The following is a 15878-nucleotide window of genomic DNA, read 5'->3' on the forward strand; positions in this document are numbered from 1 at the left end:
GTACTTCTTGCCCTCCCCCACTTTTTATTCTGGCTTCTTCACCATTCCTTTCAGGTCCTAGTGAAGGATCGACCTGCCGATTTCCTCCAGCATTTTGTGTGCATTACGCTGGATTTCCAAAATCTCTTGCGTTTATGATTCTAATATTCATACTAGGTAGTTCCCTCAGGATCAAGGCAAGGAAAGCCACACACCAAATGCTGTTAAAAGGGTGCGTGAAGGTCGGCATGGGTACAGTGGGCGAATGGGCCTATTTCCGTGTTTTACGTAGCTCTATGACTTGTTTTTCTTTCCAGTCTTGAGAAGTATCTTTATTTCACTTTATGAACCTTGGGTGATGGTGGTACACTAGGTACCACAGTTTTGACAACATTGCTTGGTCCAATGGCAGAGGTTCAAATCGACAGGAAACCAGCCTGCGCACTTCGAACCGCACGTACGTGAGCAACTAATCTTGTCCATCGCCTTTTCCTCACTCTCTTGTACTGCTTCGACATCCCAACTTTCAAACCCCTCTCCTTTCCTCTATCTTACTTTTTAATCCCCCATACTCTCCCTCTCTATCCGCTCGCCCCAAACGCCAGCGAGAAGCGTCTCCCCCTCCAGCAGGCTGGAAGAAGCCCCGATACAACGGGACACAGTGGTTACGGCAGCCTCACTGTCTGGAAATCGCCACATCTATCACTGGGCTCACATAGTTAAAACTTATTTTCTCATCTCCGGGTTCAAAATTCAGTGCGATTTAACGGAGATTAATCGACAGTATAAAGGTAATTTACGTAACATCTCCCAATCGTTAAGACACAAACCCGACTCGCCTTTGTGAGCTGTGCGTACGACGTGCGGCTCGGCGGGGCGTGACGTAAGCACGCCGAGGAGGGGGAGGGGCGCGGCGCGGCGGCGGAGCCGGGGGTGAAGACATGTTAGAAGTTCGTCAACGTCATGATGTTGTGGTTAAGTCGGGCCAGGAAAGAAGCGAGGCGGCTGGAGATGCTGACCGCGCCGGCGGCGGGGAGATGTCGGCCGAGCCGATGACCGTCTTCCTGAAGCTGTGCGCAGCCGCTTTTTACGGAATAAGCTCGTTTTTTATTGTGGTCGTAAACAAGAGCATCCTTACCAGCCACAGGTGAAAAGTCAGTTGCATCGGGCGTGAACCCCGGGGACTCGCGCCGTTAGTCTTGGTAGCGGCTTGGTTGGCAGTGTTTGAAACAAAAATCGCATATGATTTAATTGTTATGTCCTCTGCATTAATACCTATTAAAGATATTGACTCCAGCATGACTTGAATGTTAATACGTTGCGTCTGTGTATTTTAAATACTTACTTTGCATTTTTTTTACTGCAGCGTTATTTATGAAATGAAATTTTGCAAATGGCACCTTTTAATTGTTAAATGTATAAATCTATAGGGAAACGAGCAGCTCCTATTTCCTTGGAAGCAATATTTGGTTTCAGATTCTTAATATATGGAAATGCTGATCTATCCAATGCCAAAGTTATTTCTCATATTTGCATTAACTTTTAAAATTGATGTTAGAAACTTGGGTTTACTTTGCGTTACTCACTTTTCAATTTGAGAATTTTGTATTTAACCACTGTTGAAAGTGTTTATTTTCTCTTTCACGATTAACTTAGCGGGCTGAATTAAAGTGGTTGGATTTGTTTTTACATTTCTGCTTGTTAATTTGACAAGCAAAAAATGTAAAAGGCCAATCCAAGTCGCTTTGTTAATTTCGGGAAAGAGGAAATAAGAGAGTTAACGCACTTTTTCTCTCTCTTTCTCACTTTCCACTCATGATTTGTTATCCTTGCAAACGTATCGAAGACTGAAGTTTAACCATTCTCATCTTTTTAATTTCATCTATAGATTCCCTTCAATAATATTTGTGGGTCTTGGTCAGGTATGTTGCTTTTTCACACTTTCTCTTGTCAATGCTTTATTGTAAGCCTCAGTTTGCATAAATGCGTGAACAGCAGCATGTGGCCTACTTTCTGAAAACTTTCTTTCATTTGCAGATGTTGGCAACAGTGACCCTACTGTGGGTGGGTAAGGCATGCAAAGTGGTAAAGTTTCCTGACTTCGATTATAGTATGCCTCGAAAGGCAAGTCTGAAAAAATTTTGATTTAATTATGTAGAAATGTAATTAATATGGTTTGGATATCACTTTTGAATAGTTCACATTTTGTATGAAAAATATTGCAGAATAGGCTTATCAAACAAGTTACTACACTAATCATTGTTCAGCATTATGACAAGTTGGAAAGTTTTCCACATATTGATTATTAGAGGATGCTTTAATGTGAATTATAAGCTTTGTAAATGACTCAGTTTACAACAAAGCTGATCAATAGTACTTTGTAATTTCCTATTTTTGTAACAAATTTTAATTGTTTGGCAGAGCTTTTACTTAGAAATTGGAATAAAGACTTTTGCTGTTGAATTTTTAGAAAAAGTAAATCCAAGCAACTTGTTAACAAATTCAGTACAGTTGAGCTGGTTGAAAGGAATTTTGTGACCACACTGCATTCGTCATTGGATCAAATGCGGAGTGTCTAATTATACCACTCGATAAATTTAACCTTCATCACAATTTTGTAAAATGTGATTATCTTCAATTTTGAGAAATCTTACCTTTTAATGTAAATGTGCAATAGAAAAGCTCCATAGATCTGACTGAGTTTGTCAGAATGTGCTGGTGTCCACTTGGTGTAATTTGCTGTTTTGCTATTGTGCTGGTGCATGAGCCACATGCTACTGCAGTAAGAGCTTGATAACTAGATAATTGAAACAGATCACATTGCTGTGTAGCTCAGTGTGAAGTGAACCACTGGTGTTGAGCAGTGCTCTCACAACAGTCCTGAGATCCGGGTTTAAGAGAGTGTTCTGGTTGATGAGGTGTGCTCAGGCCTTTGGGCACTGGCAGCATCTATTTTGTGTTGACAGTGTCCAGATGCTGGACTCTGTCATTGCCTACTGTTGAAAGTAATGGATGATGATATCACCACTTGGAGATTTGTGATAACAAACTCAACTCAATAACACCAGTCTGCCTCGGGCAGTCATTGCACATTGCCTTGGTGACTCACTCCTCACTGAGCCATGGAATGATGTGCTTGCTTGAGCTGTTTCATTGTTGTAGGTGCGCTAGTGGAGGGCTAAGCTTTCTACCAGCTTGGGAAGGGCAGGGATTGGTAGTACTGTAAGTAATGCTTGCAATAGTGACTTCCTAGACTGGTTATACTAGTGTTCCTGTGAACACATTCTGAGTTAAAATGGCTTCCAGTTTATTAGTAAACCACTGAATTGAAAATATCTTAGATTTGTGATCATAAGGCAAGGGGACAGTGAGGTAACAAATGACCCGGTCCACGTGATAGAAATAGTGGAAGGAATCATTTTAGCTTTCTGATCTCTGCACAAGAAAAATATCAATATAAACTTATATTTTTCTGCACCTGGAACTTATTCACCGATGTGATTGCTTTCAAATCCATTCTTGGTTTTCCATCCCTAATTGTTCTGTTGTTGCTCATACATTCGGCCAATGTGGTGAGCATGCTACTGGCTCTGAAATGGATGGCAACGCTTGTGGGCTGCTCTCACCACGTCTTGGGTTGAGTTGGTTGTTTCACTGTGTTTCAATGTACAAGTGATAAATAAATGAATTGTCTACGTAATCATTTTGGTGGGCCTGGCCATGTAAGGATTGTATTTTTGAAGAACTTGTCATCAGCATTCATTCCTGTACCTGCATATATCTGAACAGCATGAATTTCTTATCAACTCTTTTTATTAATTGTGAAGAAAAAGGAATTTGTAACTTTGAAATTATTGTTATTCTTAGATCTTGAAATAAGAACTTGGTCTTGTTGGTGTTAGATTGCTAGCTCACTAGCAAATGTTTCCTGAAACTAGCTGAAAGTACCTCTCTCCCTATATTTCATTCCCTATCGAAAAGGCCAGGTTATTTGGATAGCTGGGCATAAGGCTGTCAGTGACCTGAGTGATGTCAGGGCAATGTGTGGTCTGGTCATCTGAATGAGCCAGATCTATATTTCACGGTTGTGAATTTGCAACATCCCAAAGGTATAAAGTTTTCAAATGTGTCTGATACTTACCTATTAAAAATAAATAAAATAATTTAAAACTTTAATATCCAGAAATTCTTAAACAACTGTAGCATGTAAACCTTTGCAAAAACACTTTTCTTCCTTTTGACTACAACCTCCATTCAGTTGAGTGAGTTCATGATTCTAAATGCCTTGAGAGAATCTGCTGCCAGACATACTGTGGAATTTAACAAGTTTGTGCTAGGCCGTTCATCTCCACCCAGATTCCAACGTCAAAGAGCAGCAAGAAACTTGATGGAGTTGTTTTCTTAGCAAGCTCAGCATTTGTGCAGAAGTGGTAAACTTTTGAAGCATGGCAAATTACAGTGAGACCACAATAACTACACATCCGCTGTATCATTTGACAATTGTGAACTGTCCTGAGTTGCTGTACAAAGCTTGCAAATCATGTTCAAATCTAACAAAGGGGGAAAAGAATGGAAGAAAAACATTGTTGCTATTAGAGACCACGTGTGAATGAATGGGAATGTAACAGTTTAGCAGGCAAAACATCAGTATCTTAAATTTTCCAAAGTGGTGAGAAAATAATATTGCCAGAATATATGCATAATCTATGTTAAAGTGGACGATACCTTATATTGTAATTTCTTTTGCATCTTTTTAAAAATTATTAATATAATGCATTTATTTAATGATAAATTTAAAACTACTTTCTCTTAGATATTTCCACTACCTCTCTTGTATTTGGGAAACCAACTGACAGGACTTCTTGGTACTAAGAAACTGAAGTATGTTTGAATCCATTCTTTTGAAAAAAATTTGTTTTATATTTAAAAAATATAGCTTTTTCTAAATTTAATTTCATTTTCCCAGTCTGCCGATGTTTACAGTCCTAAGGAGGTTTTCTATTCTGTTTACAATGATAGCGGAAGGTTTACTGCTCAAGTAAGTAACATCAACATTTAATTGCTTATTTAATAATGTTAAAATCAAATGTTTCATACTTTACAACTTCTATAAAATAAATACATAATTGGCAAATTAGCTATGCATTATTACATCCTTGAAAGGTTTTATTTCTCAAAATTTGAGTTTATTCAGTTCTGTGTTTAAAAATAGTCTTGCTTTGTAGGTAAGATTAGCTAATTGATGAGAGCAAACAGTTAGTTTAACCATAGTTCTTCTACCACAATCTTCTACATGATTTTATGTTGTGTAAACCACAAGGGTCCAGTTATTCACTGGAAATGGCTATGAAAGTGGTTTAAATGATAAAATTTGGCATGTGGCAGGCTTGTCTTTATAGGTGCATTAAATATATGAATGAGGAAGCTGTGCTGCAGCTATATAAAACTTTAATCAGGCTGAACTTGGAGTTTTGCATTTGGTTCTGGTCACCCCATTATAGGAAGGACTTGGTGAGGGTACAGAAGAGGTTTACCAGAATGCTGCCTGGATTAGAGGGTGTGAGCTTTAAGGAAAAGTTGGGCAAATTTGATTTGTTGTTAGTGTTGTAGGCTGGGGGGGGTGGGGGGGATCCTGAAAAAGGTTTTAAAACTTGAGAGGCAGGTAGTGCAGCCAAATTCAAGATAAGTTGTAGTAAGTACATCGCAACATAAAGTGAAATGCAACATTTCAAGAAGGAGTTAGATAGATATCTGATGGATAGGGGAATCAAGGGATATGGGGACAAGGCAGGGACTGGGTATTGATAGTGAATGATCAGCCATGATCTCAGAATGGCAGTGCAGACTCGAGGGGCCAAATGGTCTACTTCTGCACCTATTGTCTATTGTCTATTTCTGTTTAAAATCTGACACACCCACACATTATGCTAGGGGCCACCTGCAAGTGTCTCCACACCTTCCAGCCCTGACATAACATGCCCACAATGATTGGCAGAACACAACAAGCAGCAAACAGCAACAGTAAAGACAAGCTTCTTCCTACTACCCACGCACATAGTCCTTCAACCCCAGAGCAGGCCTCCATTGTGCGTAGACACTGGTTGGCAGACCCAGGATAGAAATGTCAAACTCTAGATGACGTGATTTTAAGTTAGTTGGAAGTTTGAAGGTGATGCAAGGGGCTGATTTTTATATTTATGTAGAGTGGTAGCTGTCTGGAATGGATTATCGGGGTAGATGCAGAATGAGGCAGTTTGAAGTGAGGCTTTTAGATAGGTGAAATTGAATGGAATGGAGAGATATAGATGATACACAGGAAGAGAATGTTAGTGCTGTTCTGAGTTTTATGTAATGGTGCAATATTCTGTTTCTCGCCAAAAACATTGTTGGTCAATCTTAGAACTAATTTTTAAACATGAGTAGAAACTGAAATGTTGGCAATATGAAAAACGATCTTGTATTCTCCCACTATATACAACAAATAAACTCTTCTCTGGCTTCCAGCCAGGTACAGGTATTGATTTTTACTAACACTTTGATAGCAAACTCTGTCGTATTCATCAGGAATGATGTCTGGGCTTGTCTAGCCTGATGGTGTGTATATATACCCCATAATTTTTCCCTCCTGATTGGTTAGTCCACATCCAATCAGGTTTCTACTGTTTCACCTTGTTTACAATCAAATTCCAGGTCTTGGAGTGAGACCTTCATCTTTGTTAAAATTCTTGCCCTCCAGTTTAATTTCATTGACTTCCTTCACCAGGTGGTCCCAAAACCCATTGGCGTGGCACATAGTTTTGCATTCATAATTGCCATAGGATTGATTTCGGCACAAAACTACTGTGCCATGCCAGTAGGTTTTTGGGATGGCCTGGCGAAGGAAGCCATTGAAATAAAACTAGAGGAAAATGATTTTAATAAAGTCAATGGTCTCGCGTGAAGAACTGGAATTGATTGTTAGCAAGCGGGACAGCAGTAACCTGTTTGGTTAGTCCTCATTCAACAGGAGAGGTGGACTGTACTACTGGACTAGACGTGCCTAGTCATCATTGCTGATGAAGTTGGCAGAACTTGTCATTGAAACATCAGTTTAAAATCTGTACCTGGCTGGCTGGTTGGAAACTTAAGAAGACTTTATTCATGTTGATAATATTTTTTAAATGTATTGGTACTGTAACTTTTCAAATTGAATGCATGTATAATGTTCAATTTTGCTTGTTTATAGATCTTGTCACCTGGTGTATGTTGAGTAAATATTCAGGAATGAGATTGCATTCAAGGTTAAATATTGTTTCTCTATAACTCAATAGCACAATTTTAAAATTGTATCAGAATTCTTCATTTCAAGGCAGGGAAGTCTGTGCCATGGTTTTTCATCTCTGAGCTTTTGTTATGTAGTTCTGGATGCTCTGGTCCCACAAATACTGGCTTTTTAGCTTTTAATCCTAACACTTAGAGTTAGATCTACCCTCCTATACATTACCATATGCTGGCGAATCACCTCAGCTTCTCTGACACCATGTGCCTCATGAACAGAAATTTTCTCAACTATCTATACATGGCAATTGAAGCTAAACTAGACTGGTTACAACAGAAATATGAAATACTCAACATAGTCAAGCCAGGCAGCATCTGTGGAGAAAGAAATGTTAGTGTTTCAGATTAATCTTTCTGCATATCTTTGCAATTGCAAGTACTATCTATTTGCACCTACATAGTATTGTTACTCTAGCTTTGGGCTGGCTTGTCTTCTAAAACCTTTTATGCCATTTTTATTTTTTAGGTCTTACTGTTACAACTGCTTTTTGCTCACACGCCACACTCTATACACTAAAACTTGACCAGCCCATATCCCAACCTGCACCAAATCAATTTGCCTTTTCTATCTGATGTACATCAACTTTTGTTGAAGTAATACCTTGGCTTTCAAAAGCTGGATCCCTATTTTTAAATCCTTGTTTTGCCACTCCCTATCTCGTTGACATTGAACTACTTCAGTTCTGGCCACATTAAATGTACTTGTTGTAACATCAGTCACTATTTTCACGTACCAGGGCTGAATGGTCTAGAATTATCTTTGAACTTCAAAGGTTTCAAAGGTGCATTTAATGTCAGAAATATATACAATGTGCAAATTAAAATTCTTTTTGTGCACAACCATCCATGAAAATAGAGGAATGCCCCAAAGAATGAATGACAGTTAAATGTTACAACCCCAAAGCCCCCCCCAGCTGCTCCTGCCACAGTAAACAGCAGCAAAGCAATGAGCGCCCCTCCCCACCAATAAAAAAAGCATCCGTGCCCCCCACCAAGCACTCAAGCGTGCAGCAAAGCATCAATAAAGATTCAGATTTGCACTACCCCAGACTACTTATTCACCAGGTAATTCGACATACCACAGGCGCTCTCCCTCCCTAACAAGGGAAAAAGAGGTATCTCTTTTTCACAGCGAGAGGAGAGACATAATAAACAACTCACTGATTTACAACACCAGAAGTCCGTTGCATTGCTTTTTCTGAGCTCTGTGCCCAAAGAGCTTGGGGTTCCAAGCACACAGCCAATGATCTTCCTTCTCTCACGACGCACCAATATCCTGCAGTGGCACTGACCTGGAATCCATCAGTTTCCAGAGACACAAAATCAAGAAATTCCAACAACGTCCTTGGTATATCGAATAACGGCCAGTCGTGAGACCCTGAGAACGGTCCCATTCCCGCAAAGAACCGAAGTTAGTGTGTAACTCCAGTTCAGGGTCTTTGAAAGAACCCTGAAAGGGAAAAAATAGAGATATTAAAGTTAGAAACGGAGCTGCTTCTGGAGCTGCAAGCAAAGGAGTCTCCATTAGTCACCATTCATGCCCTCCTTATTTCAAAAATAACATTCTAATATTTTATTCAAAATATTCTGGTGAAACTCCTTGGGATGCTTTTGCAACACCAAAAACACAACTTGGTTTTCATCTGTTGTATAGTTGCAATTTTTGATTGATTGTTGACTACTTGGATAATGTTTTGAATATTTTTGCTGTCAATCTGCAAACAATGCACGTGCATTATGTTGCATCCTTTCCTCTTGCAGCAATCATTGGAATTGGTTTACTATTGTCACATAAATGTACCAAGATAGTGAAAAGATTGTCTTGCATATTGTTGACACAGGTCAGATCATTACATAGTGTATCGAGGCAAAACAAGGTAAAACGATAACTATGCAGAATAGTGCAGTGCAGGTAAACAATTAGGAGCAAGATTATAATGAGTTAGATTGTGAGGTTGAGACTCCATTTTATCATATTAGGGAAACATTTAATCATTTTATAATGGCATCGAAGCTGTTCTTTAGCCTGGTGCTCCGTGCTTTCAGGCTTTTGCATCTGCTGTTTGGAAGAGAGGATGTCTGGCGTGGATGGGGTCTTTGATTATGCTGGCTGTTTAATGAAAACATTAATGACAGATTTGTTATTTTCAGAGTTCAGAAATCTTTTTCTTCTTATAAATACAAGTATGTGGTGGATTATACAGTATGTGAGGCATTCTGCAATTTTTTTATTATTCTTTTCAAAGTTTCACAGGCTCAAAGTTTGATGCTGTAAGACCAGGTCAGATAGTCATATACCAGAATAGTAAAGGCTTTTTAAATGTGACTGGGACCTTGTAAAAGAAAGGTTAGCTTTATTTGTTGTGTAGTGTGTGTAGGCCTCTGTTAGTCTCAATAGACCATGGATTTGGCGCAAGCCTGGGCAAGGTTTTTTTTAATGGAACTCTGGCAGCTGCCCATGCTGCAAGTCTCCCCTCTCCACGCCAACGATGTTGTCCAAGGGAAGGGCATTAGGACCCTTACAGCTTGGCACCAGTGTCGTCGCAGAGCAATGTGTGGTTAAGTGCCTTGCTCAAGGACACACACGAAGCCTCAGCCAAGGCTCGAACTAGCAACCTTCAGATCACTAGGCAAACACCTTAACCACTTGGCCACGTGCCGACACTTTATTTGTTGCATGTACATCGAAACATACAGTGAAAATCTGTGAAGGCCATGCAGGCCATTCCACAAGTGTTGCTACACTTCCAGCACCAACATAACATGCTCACAACTCTCAACTCTAACCTTATGTTTCACTTTGCCCCAAATTTGCCTTGCAGTTGAGCCACCATGGTTTATAAACTGGTGATGGTGTTAATGCTGACTTGTGACCTGATGGTGATATTGTTATGCTTGGAAAATTGTGCTCTGGAATTTCTGCTGATCTTAATTTTGCTTTTGTCAACCCACTGAAGTTTAGCTGTCGCTATGTCCATTTTTCCAATAATATTTGGGTGCCTCTGTACATTTTGAGTTGCCACTGGTAAGGTTTTGAGGATATTTGTGCTATTAAGACTAGAAAACTGACCAAGTTCCTGTTCTTTGTCCTGGTTTTCCAGCAGAATTAGTTGAACAGTAAGCCCCGGAGTCATGCTTATCAATGAGAAGAAAACTTGGCAAAAATTGTGATCTCTGCAGATGAAGTCCTAGAGTAATACAGCACAGAAAAGGACCCTTAAAACCACCTGCATCCTCCCTCCTAGTTCCATTTGCCTGTGTTTGGCCTATAAGCCCTCACACCCCCTCGTCTCCATGTAGCTATTCAAATACCTTTTATGTTGTAATTGTGCTTGACCTGCTCATTTCCTCAGATACCATTCAAGTCTCTTTTAAATCTCTCCTTATCTTGCATCTGTGGGTGGTGGGGTGGAGATACCTCTACCAAGGGAGGTGTAAGGTTTTCCTTTATTCCGTTAACCTGTAGGTCACCTGTACAAGGTGTAGTGCCTACTTAGCCCACTGATCAGGGTCACTTGAAGCCAATGGAGCAGGTGGTGAGTATCACTAGTCCTGGTTATGCATCAATACGCTGATAAGTATTGATGATGGCTGGGGTCACCTGTCTTGTAAAGGCACTACCCAGAAGAAGGCAGTGGCAAGCCACTGAAAAATTGCGAAGAAACGATCATAGTCGTGGAAGTGCCATGATGGCTTGCGTCATGCAACACAGCACATAACGGATGAATGATCTTTTATCTGTGTCCTCGAATTTTGTGTAAAAGACTGAATGTCCACCTTGCTCATATCCTTCATTACTTCATAAACTTCCATCAGATCACTCCTCATTCTCCTGAATTCTGGGAAATAAGGATCCAACATGGCTAGCCTTTTCCTATCAACTCGGGCTGCTAGTTCAGGCAGCATCTTAAATCTCTTCAGCACCCTTTCCAGCTTGACAATGTCTGTCTTATAACAGGGTGAACAAATCTAAGTACTCCAAATGCGACCTCACCAAAGACTTGTTCTAAGTGCAACCTTTGCTGGGTCTCCCACCTCCCAAGTGACATGTTCAGCTAAAATTAAAAACTGGTGTCCATCAAGACTAATTGTTTTGCTTTTGATCACTTTTCTAAATTATTTTCTGCATCTATGGATATTGGTGTTTCGCAGTATCTTTTGTCTAAGCTTGGAGAATATGTTCTGATGATTAGAATTCTTCTGAACAATCAGGGTGATAAGGTGGTGGTATTGAAGGCAGTAGGTTTCAGCTTTCCAGGTTTTCAGATGGCTCAGCAGGCTGATTAAGTGGTGATTTCTGGGTTGCTGTTCTCTTCCTGGTTTTCAAACTATTAAGTCTTCTTATCTCTGCCACATGATCTTAATTGCAATGAAGTTGTCAAATGTCTGGTCATGTCATGACACACTTTCTTGGAGTTTGGGTTTAGCAAACAGCCTACAAAAACTTTGATGAACTAGCTTGATCCAAGTAGTCATGTTAGTTTAAGCATTATTTTCCATTATCTGTGGACTACTAGAAGCTTTGGAAGTTTTAGATGGATATAGGCTGCTTTTTTTGCTCAGATGCTGCTGATACAATTTCATAATATATTAATACACTTCCACTTAAGTTTGCAAATGCACTGTAGACTTGGATGTCCTGGTTTGATAGTTTTGGCCACTGTGTCCTGATGCCTTTTGTGCTTTCCTTTTTTCACAGCCGTAGTTAAGCATTGGTTTCTAGTAGATCTTTGCATTCAGCAACAAAGATGAGATCACAAAGCAGATTGAATTGAGGATTTCTCGGAGAGCAAACTGCAAGCAAAAAAAAGCAAATTTTGAACGTTTTACAGAGCATGAAATAAAGACTAGAAATACCAGAATGTGGATGAGTGCATAGTAATGCTGAAATGGCATTGTTTTTATTTTGAGTATTAGATTTCACGGAATTATAAACAGTACAGTATGTTTGGGCCTGTTACAGGTTTTTAAAATGTTTTGGTGCTCTATTGAAAACCCAGTGGCTTATTCAGCAGATCTGTGTTTTTGGGATTTTACAGCAAAAATAGCTCATAAATATTGATCACTGCTTTCTGAACATTCCTGCAGGCATGCTTGCAGAAAAAGGTTTTCCATGAGAAGAGCAGAGAATTACTGAGAGCTTTGCCTGATTTACCGAGTGCCACATTTAATTCTGCCTTCTGTGGAAGTTCCTGTTCGTTTCTGTGCTGTAATGAATAGTGATCAGCAAACTTGTTACATCATTAGAACCACAGGGCTTTCAGGGTGTTTTGTTTTTGTTTTTTAGCAGAAAGGTATAGATTGCAGCAGCTCTATAGTCAGGATCCTGCCACAGTTAAGTACTGGCTATTTTGTACCTGAACATTTCCCATCTGCATTTATTCTGTTGTCCCCGTGTTTAGACAAAAGAAGAAAAATCGTTTTTGTAAAGTTTTTTTCTTGCACACTTAGCCCCAAGCGATTCAAAGGAATGAGTTCCAAATGTCTCCTCCCCATTTGTATTAAATAGTACTTTTTCAATCAAGGCTTGTCACTCTAGCTCTTTTACTAAGGTAAGGAGGGCTTCCTTATTCTGATCAGTGGTGCCAGAAGAAATGATTTATCACTTTCTATGTTATAAAATCCTATAATAAAGTCATTAGATTGCCCCTCCTATAACCTAGCCAATCTAATATGGTCTTTGTAATTTAACACTTGGGATTCCTAAATCATTCTGGTAAACCTGCTACACCCTCCAAGACTGAAATTGCTGTGTAATGGTGTATAATCAAAGCTCTGCATAGCTGTAATGTAATCCATAATAATCAAGCCACCTGAGTTAATGTTAACTCAACCTTTTAGTTTTTAAAGAATTCCTTTAGTTAGATGACTAAATCACTTCACTAACCCCGTCTTTAGCTGCTTGCCATTTGAAAAAGATTTCCAAGTTGCATGGGTGCTTTTTAAAAAAAACTGTCTTCAATGGTTACAGTGTATATATTTTTGCCAGTCTGATTTCTGAGAAGATGTTGCAATATTAAATGAAGCCAAGTGAACATGGATTCAACTAGTTCAGTGGAATGGGAATGACTGCTTTGGGGAAGTGCTTGTATTAATATGGAAAAATCAATAGTTGTTAAGAAACTATTTATTTGGATGATGTCATTGAACACTTGTTTAGACTGCATGAAAAACTGTTACCGCATTTCTTCACCAGTTAATTGAAATGATACTTTCAAAATGCTCTTGAATCCTGCATCTTTGATTAGGGTTCAATGAAACAATCTTGAAAGAATCTTGTTTTTATTTTTGTTATATAATTGGAGAATTTTTGGTAGGTGGAAATGTTGCTGTCATAAATCATTTATTATTGCTGGGTAGTCCAGTGGATTAAATTGCTTCACAGTTGCTGCCAATCTATTTCTAGCATTTTGTTTATTTCAAGGTTCCAGCTTTCATTGTGCATTGTTTAATTATGATTTTGTTGCGCTAGTTCTGTTTTTCCAGTGCCAGTTGAGTGGTGCCTTGTGATCTTAATAGCTGGCATTTGTACGTTACCTTATTTTTTGCAAGACTAAACTTAACCATTTTCCATCTATTTACAGTAAGAAATTCTCCCGCTCTGTTCAGATGACAGTATTTGCAATGTTGCTTGGTGCATTTATTGCTGCCAGGTAAGATTTATAATTGATAAAATTGTAGCTTGTTATGCCATTAGAGCAGGCTATTTGGCCCTTAAGGTTTTTCCATTTTTCTTCAAATCCTGTCCGCTTCCACTACACTGTTCCAGTCCATTACAAAGAGTTTTGACTTCTCTGCAATATTTTTAAACTCTCTGCTGATTTTAAGTCTTAAATGTTTGCTGTTTTCCCACAACACTTCACGGAAAATTAGGTTCTATGGTTAGTGGATATGAGAAGAACAGACGATAGTTCTAGTCTTGATCTCTTGCACTATCTTTTTGGGAATTAGCCAAAGGCTATCATATTTAACTTGTCTAAAAGCAGCAATAGCCAGTAGACCTCAACCATGGTATGACTGGCAACCTTCAACTTTCTGGCCCAGTGATGTGTGTCTTGATCATATTCAAAACAGACAAATATCTGGACCCACAAAATTCTGGATCACTGCAGAATTGTGCACAAATGGTGTGAACAGAAGAAATCAGGAGAAAAGGATGACAAAATTGCTATTACATCAATTTAAAGTCAGTCATACTTGAGTGTGTACATGTCTTTCAATCAAAGCCCAATTTCCCTCTTTCTCTTGACTACATGGGTAGCAAAATGGTGAATACTTGATTACAACCAAATGGTGGAGAGAATTGAATATTAAAAGCTACTTTAATCATATTGGGGGAAAAATAGGTTTAGCCTGTGATACTTTGTATTTCATTGTGTGAAATAAGTGAGCTTTGAATTCTGAAGTATGTGCCAATGTTCTTGAACTTGCATGGTTGAACTTCAGGAATATAGTTGGTCGATATTTTTGTTTTAATGGGCAAAGTGAAAAGAGAAACACTGCTCTGCATTTTCTTTCAGTTCTGATATGGCATTTGATTCTTTTGGATATGGATACATTCTTACAAATGATGTATTAACAGCTGCCAATGGAGCTTATGTAAAGCAGAAATTGGAGTCAAAAGTAAGTATAGTTACAACTCTCATCTGATACTCCATTTGGGTCAGCCTGGATAGACAAAAGTTAAACCTTTAGATGGGGAGGTGCTGCAGGTGACTTTGTTCTCCCTTGTTCACATGGGAAAGTGTTAAAATCATTCAAGGTCTTGTGATGATTTGTCTACCCACCCCCTCACCACTCACCAGATATGGTAAGATTGTCTTTTAGGATTGTATCTCAGAATTTTGTGTGTGTATAAACATAGTGATTGCATAAATCATGCCCCTCACTGTGCTGCGATCTGCTGCATAGTGGATGCATTTCAATTTCTTCTGGAGTTGGTGCTACTAACGTTGTGGCAGGTATGTTTCTCAGCAGGAAAGTTAAAAGAATATGCCTCTAATTCACCTCTTCAATATCAAAATAATATGACCAAGCAGATCAGAGTTAAGATCAGGTGAGGGGGGAAATGGTTCTGTGCAAGGATCATAGGTGGTAGTTTTGATTTCATGTGATGTAAGCTGCCTTTTTGGGAGCGAGACATTGGGCAATGTGTTTTGGTATATAAGCACCATAAAAGAAAGCCACTTTCTTATGAGTATTGAAGGTCTAAAACATCAACTGCAAATCCTGGAAGTGTGTGTCAGGAGGGATCTGTGGTGGGTGGGGGGGGGGGGGGGGTGGGAGGAGGAGAGAGAGTATTGTGAAATCAATCAACTTCCGTTGTAACTCGACCTAGAATGGATGTTACACAGTAAAGCTGGTACAACAAATGCCAGTTTCAGCAGGTCAGGTAACAGTGAATATGAAAATGGAGCTTCTGTTCCCTTCCTGTCACCAACAGCTAGTAAATTGGTGAAAAGCATTGAACAGATGGTACCAGATGTTCAGGCCATACACATTGTTGAGGTCTAGCTGTGGAATTGCAATAAATTAAATGGCTTTGTTAAAAGTAAAGCTCGCTTCCTCCATGAACTAGCTGC

General features: G+C 39.2%; 1 protein-coding gene across 1 annotated transcript in view; it reads left to right on the forward strand.

Moving 5' to 3' along the window:
- Nucleotides 1–894: 894 nt before the first annotated feature.
- Nucleotides 895–15878, forward strand: part of slc35d1a (solute carrier family 35 member D1a) — a 51001-nt gene continuing 36017 nt past the window's right edge. The window contains exons 1-7 of the mRNA XM_059984371.1: nt 895–1126; nt 1868–1901; nt 2017–2103; nt 4793–4860; nt 4946–5017; nt 13881–13949; nt 14817–14919. Of these exons, the coding sequence (XP_059840354.1) occupies nt 921–1126; nt 1868–1901; nt 2017–2103; nt 4793–4860; nt 4946–5017; nt 13881–13949; nt 14817–14919 (639 nt within the window). The 5' untranslated portion in view covers nt 895–920. The remainder of the gene's footprint in view (nt 1127–1867; nt 1902–2016; nt 2104–4792; nt 4861–4945; nt 5018–13880; nt 13950–14816; nt 14920–15878) is intronic.

This window comes from Hypanus sabinus, chromosome 11, assembly GCF_030144855.1.
Source record: "Hypanus sabinus isolate sHypSab1 chromosome 11, sHypSab1.hap1, whole genome shotgun sequence".
In the NCBI taxonomy this organism is placed as follows: Eukaryota; Metazoa; Chordata; class Chondrichthyes; order Myliobatiformes; family Dasyatidae; genus Hypanus; species Hypanus sabinus.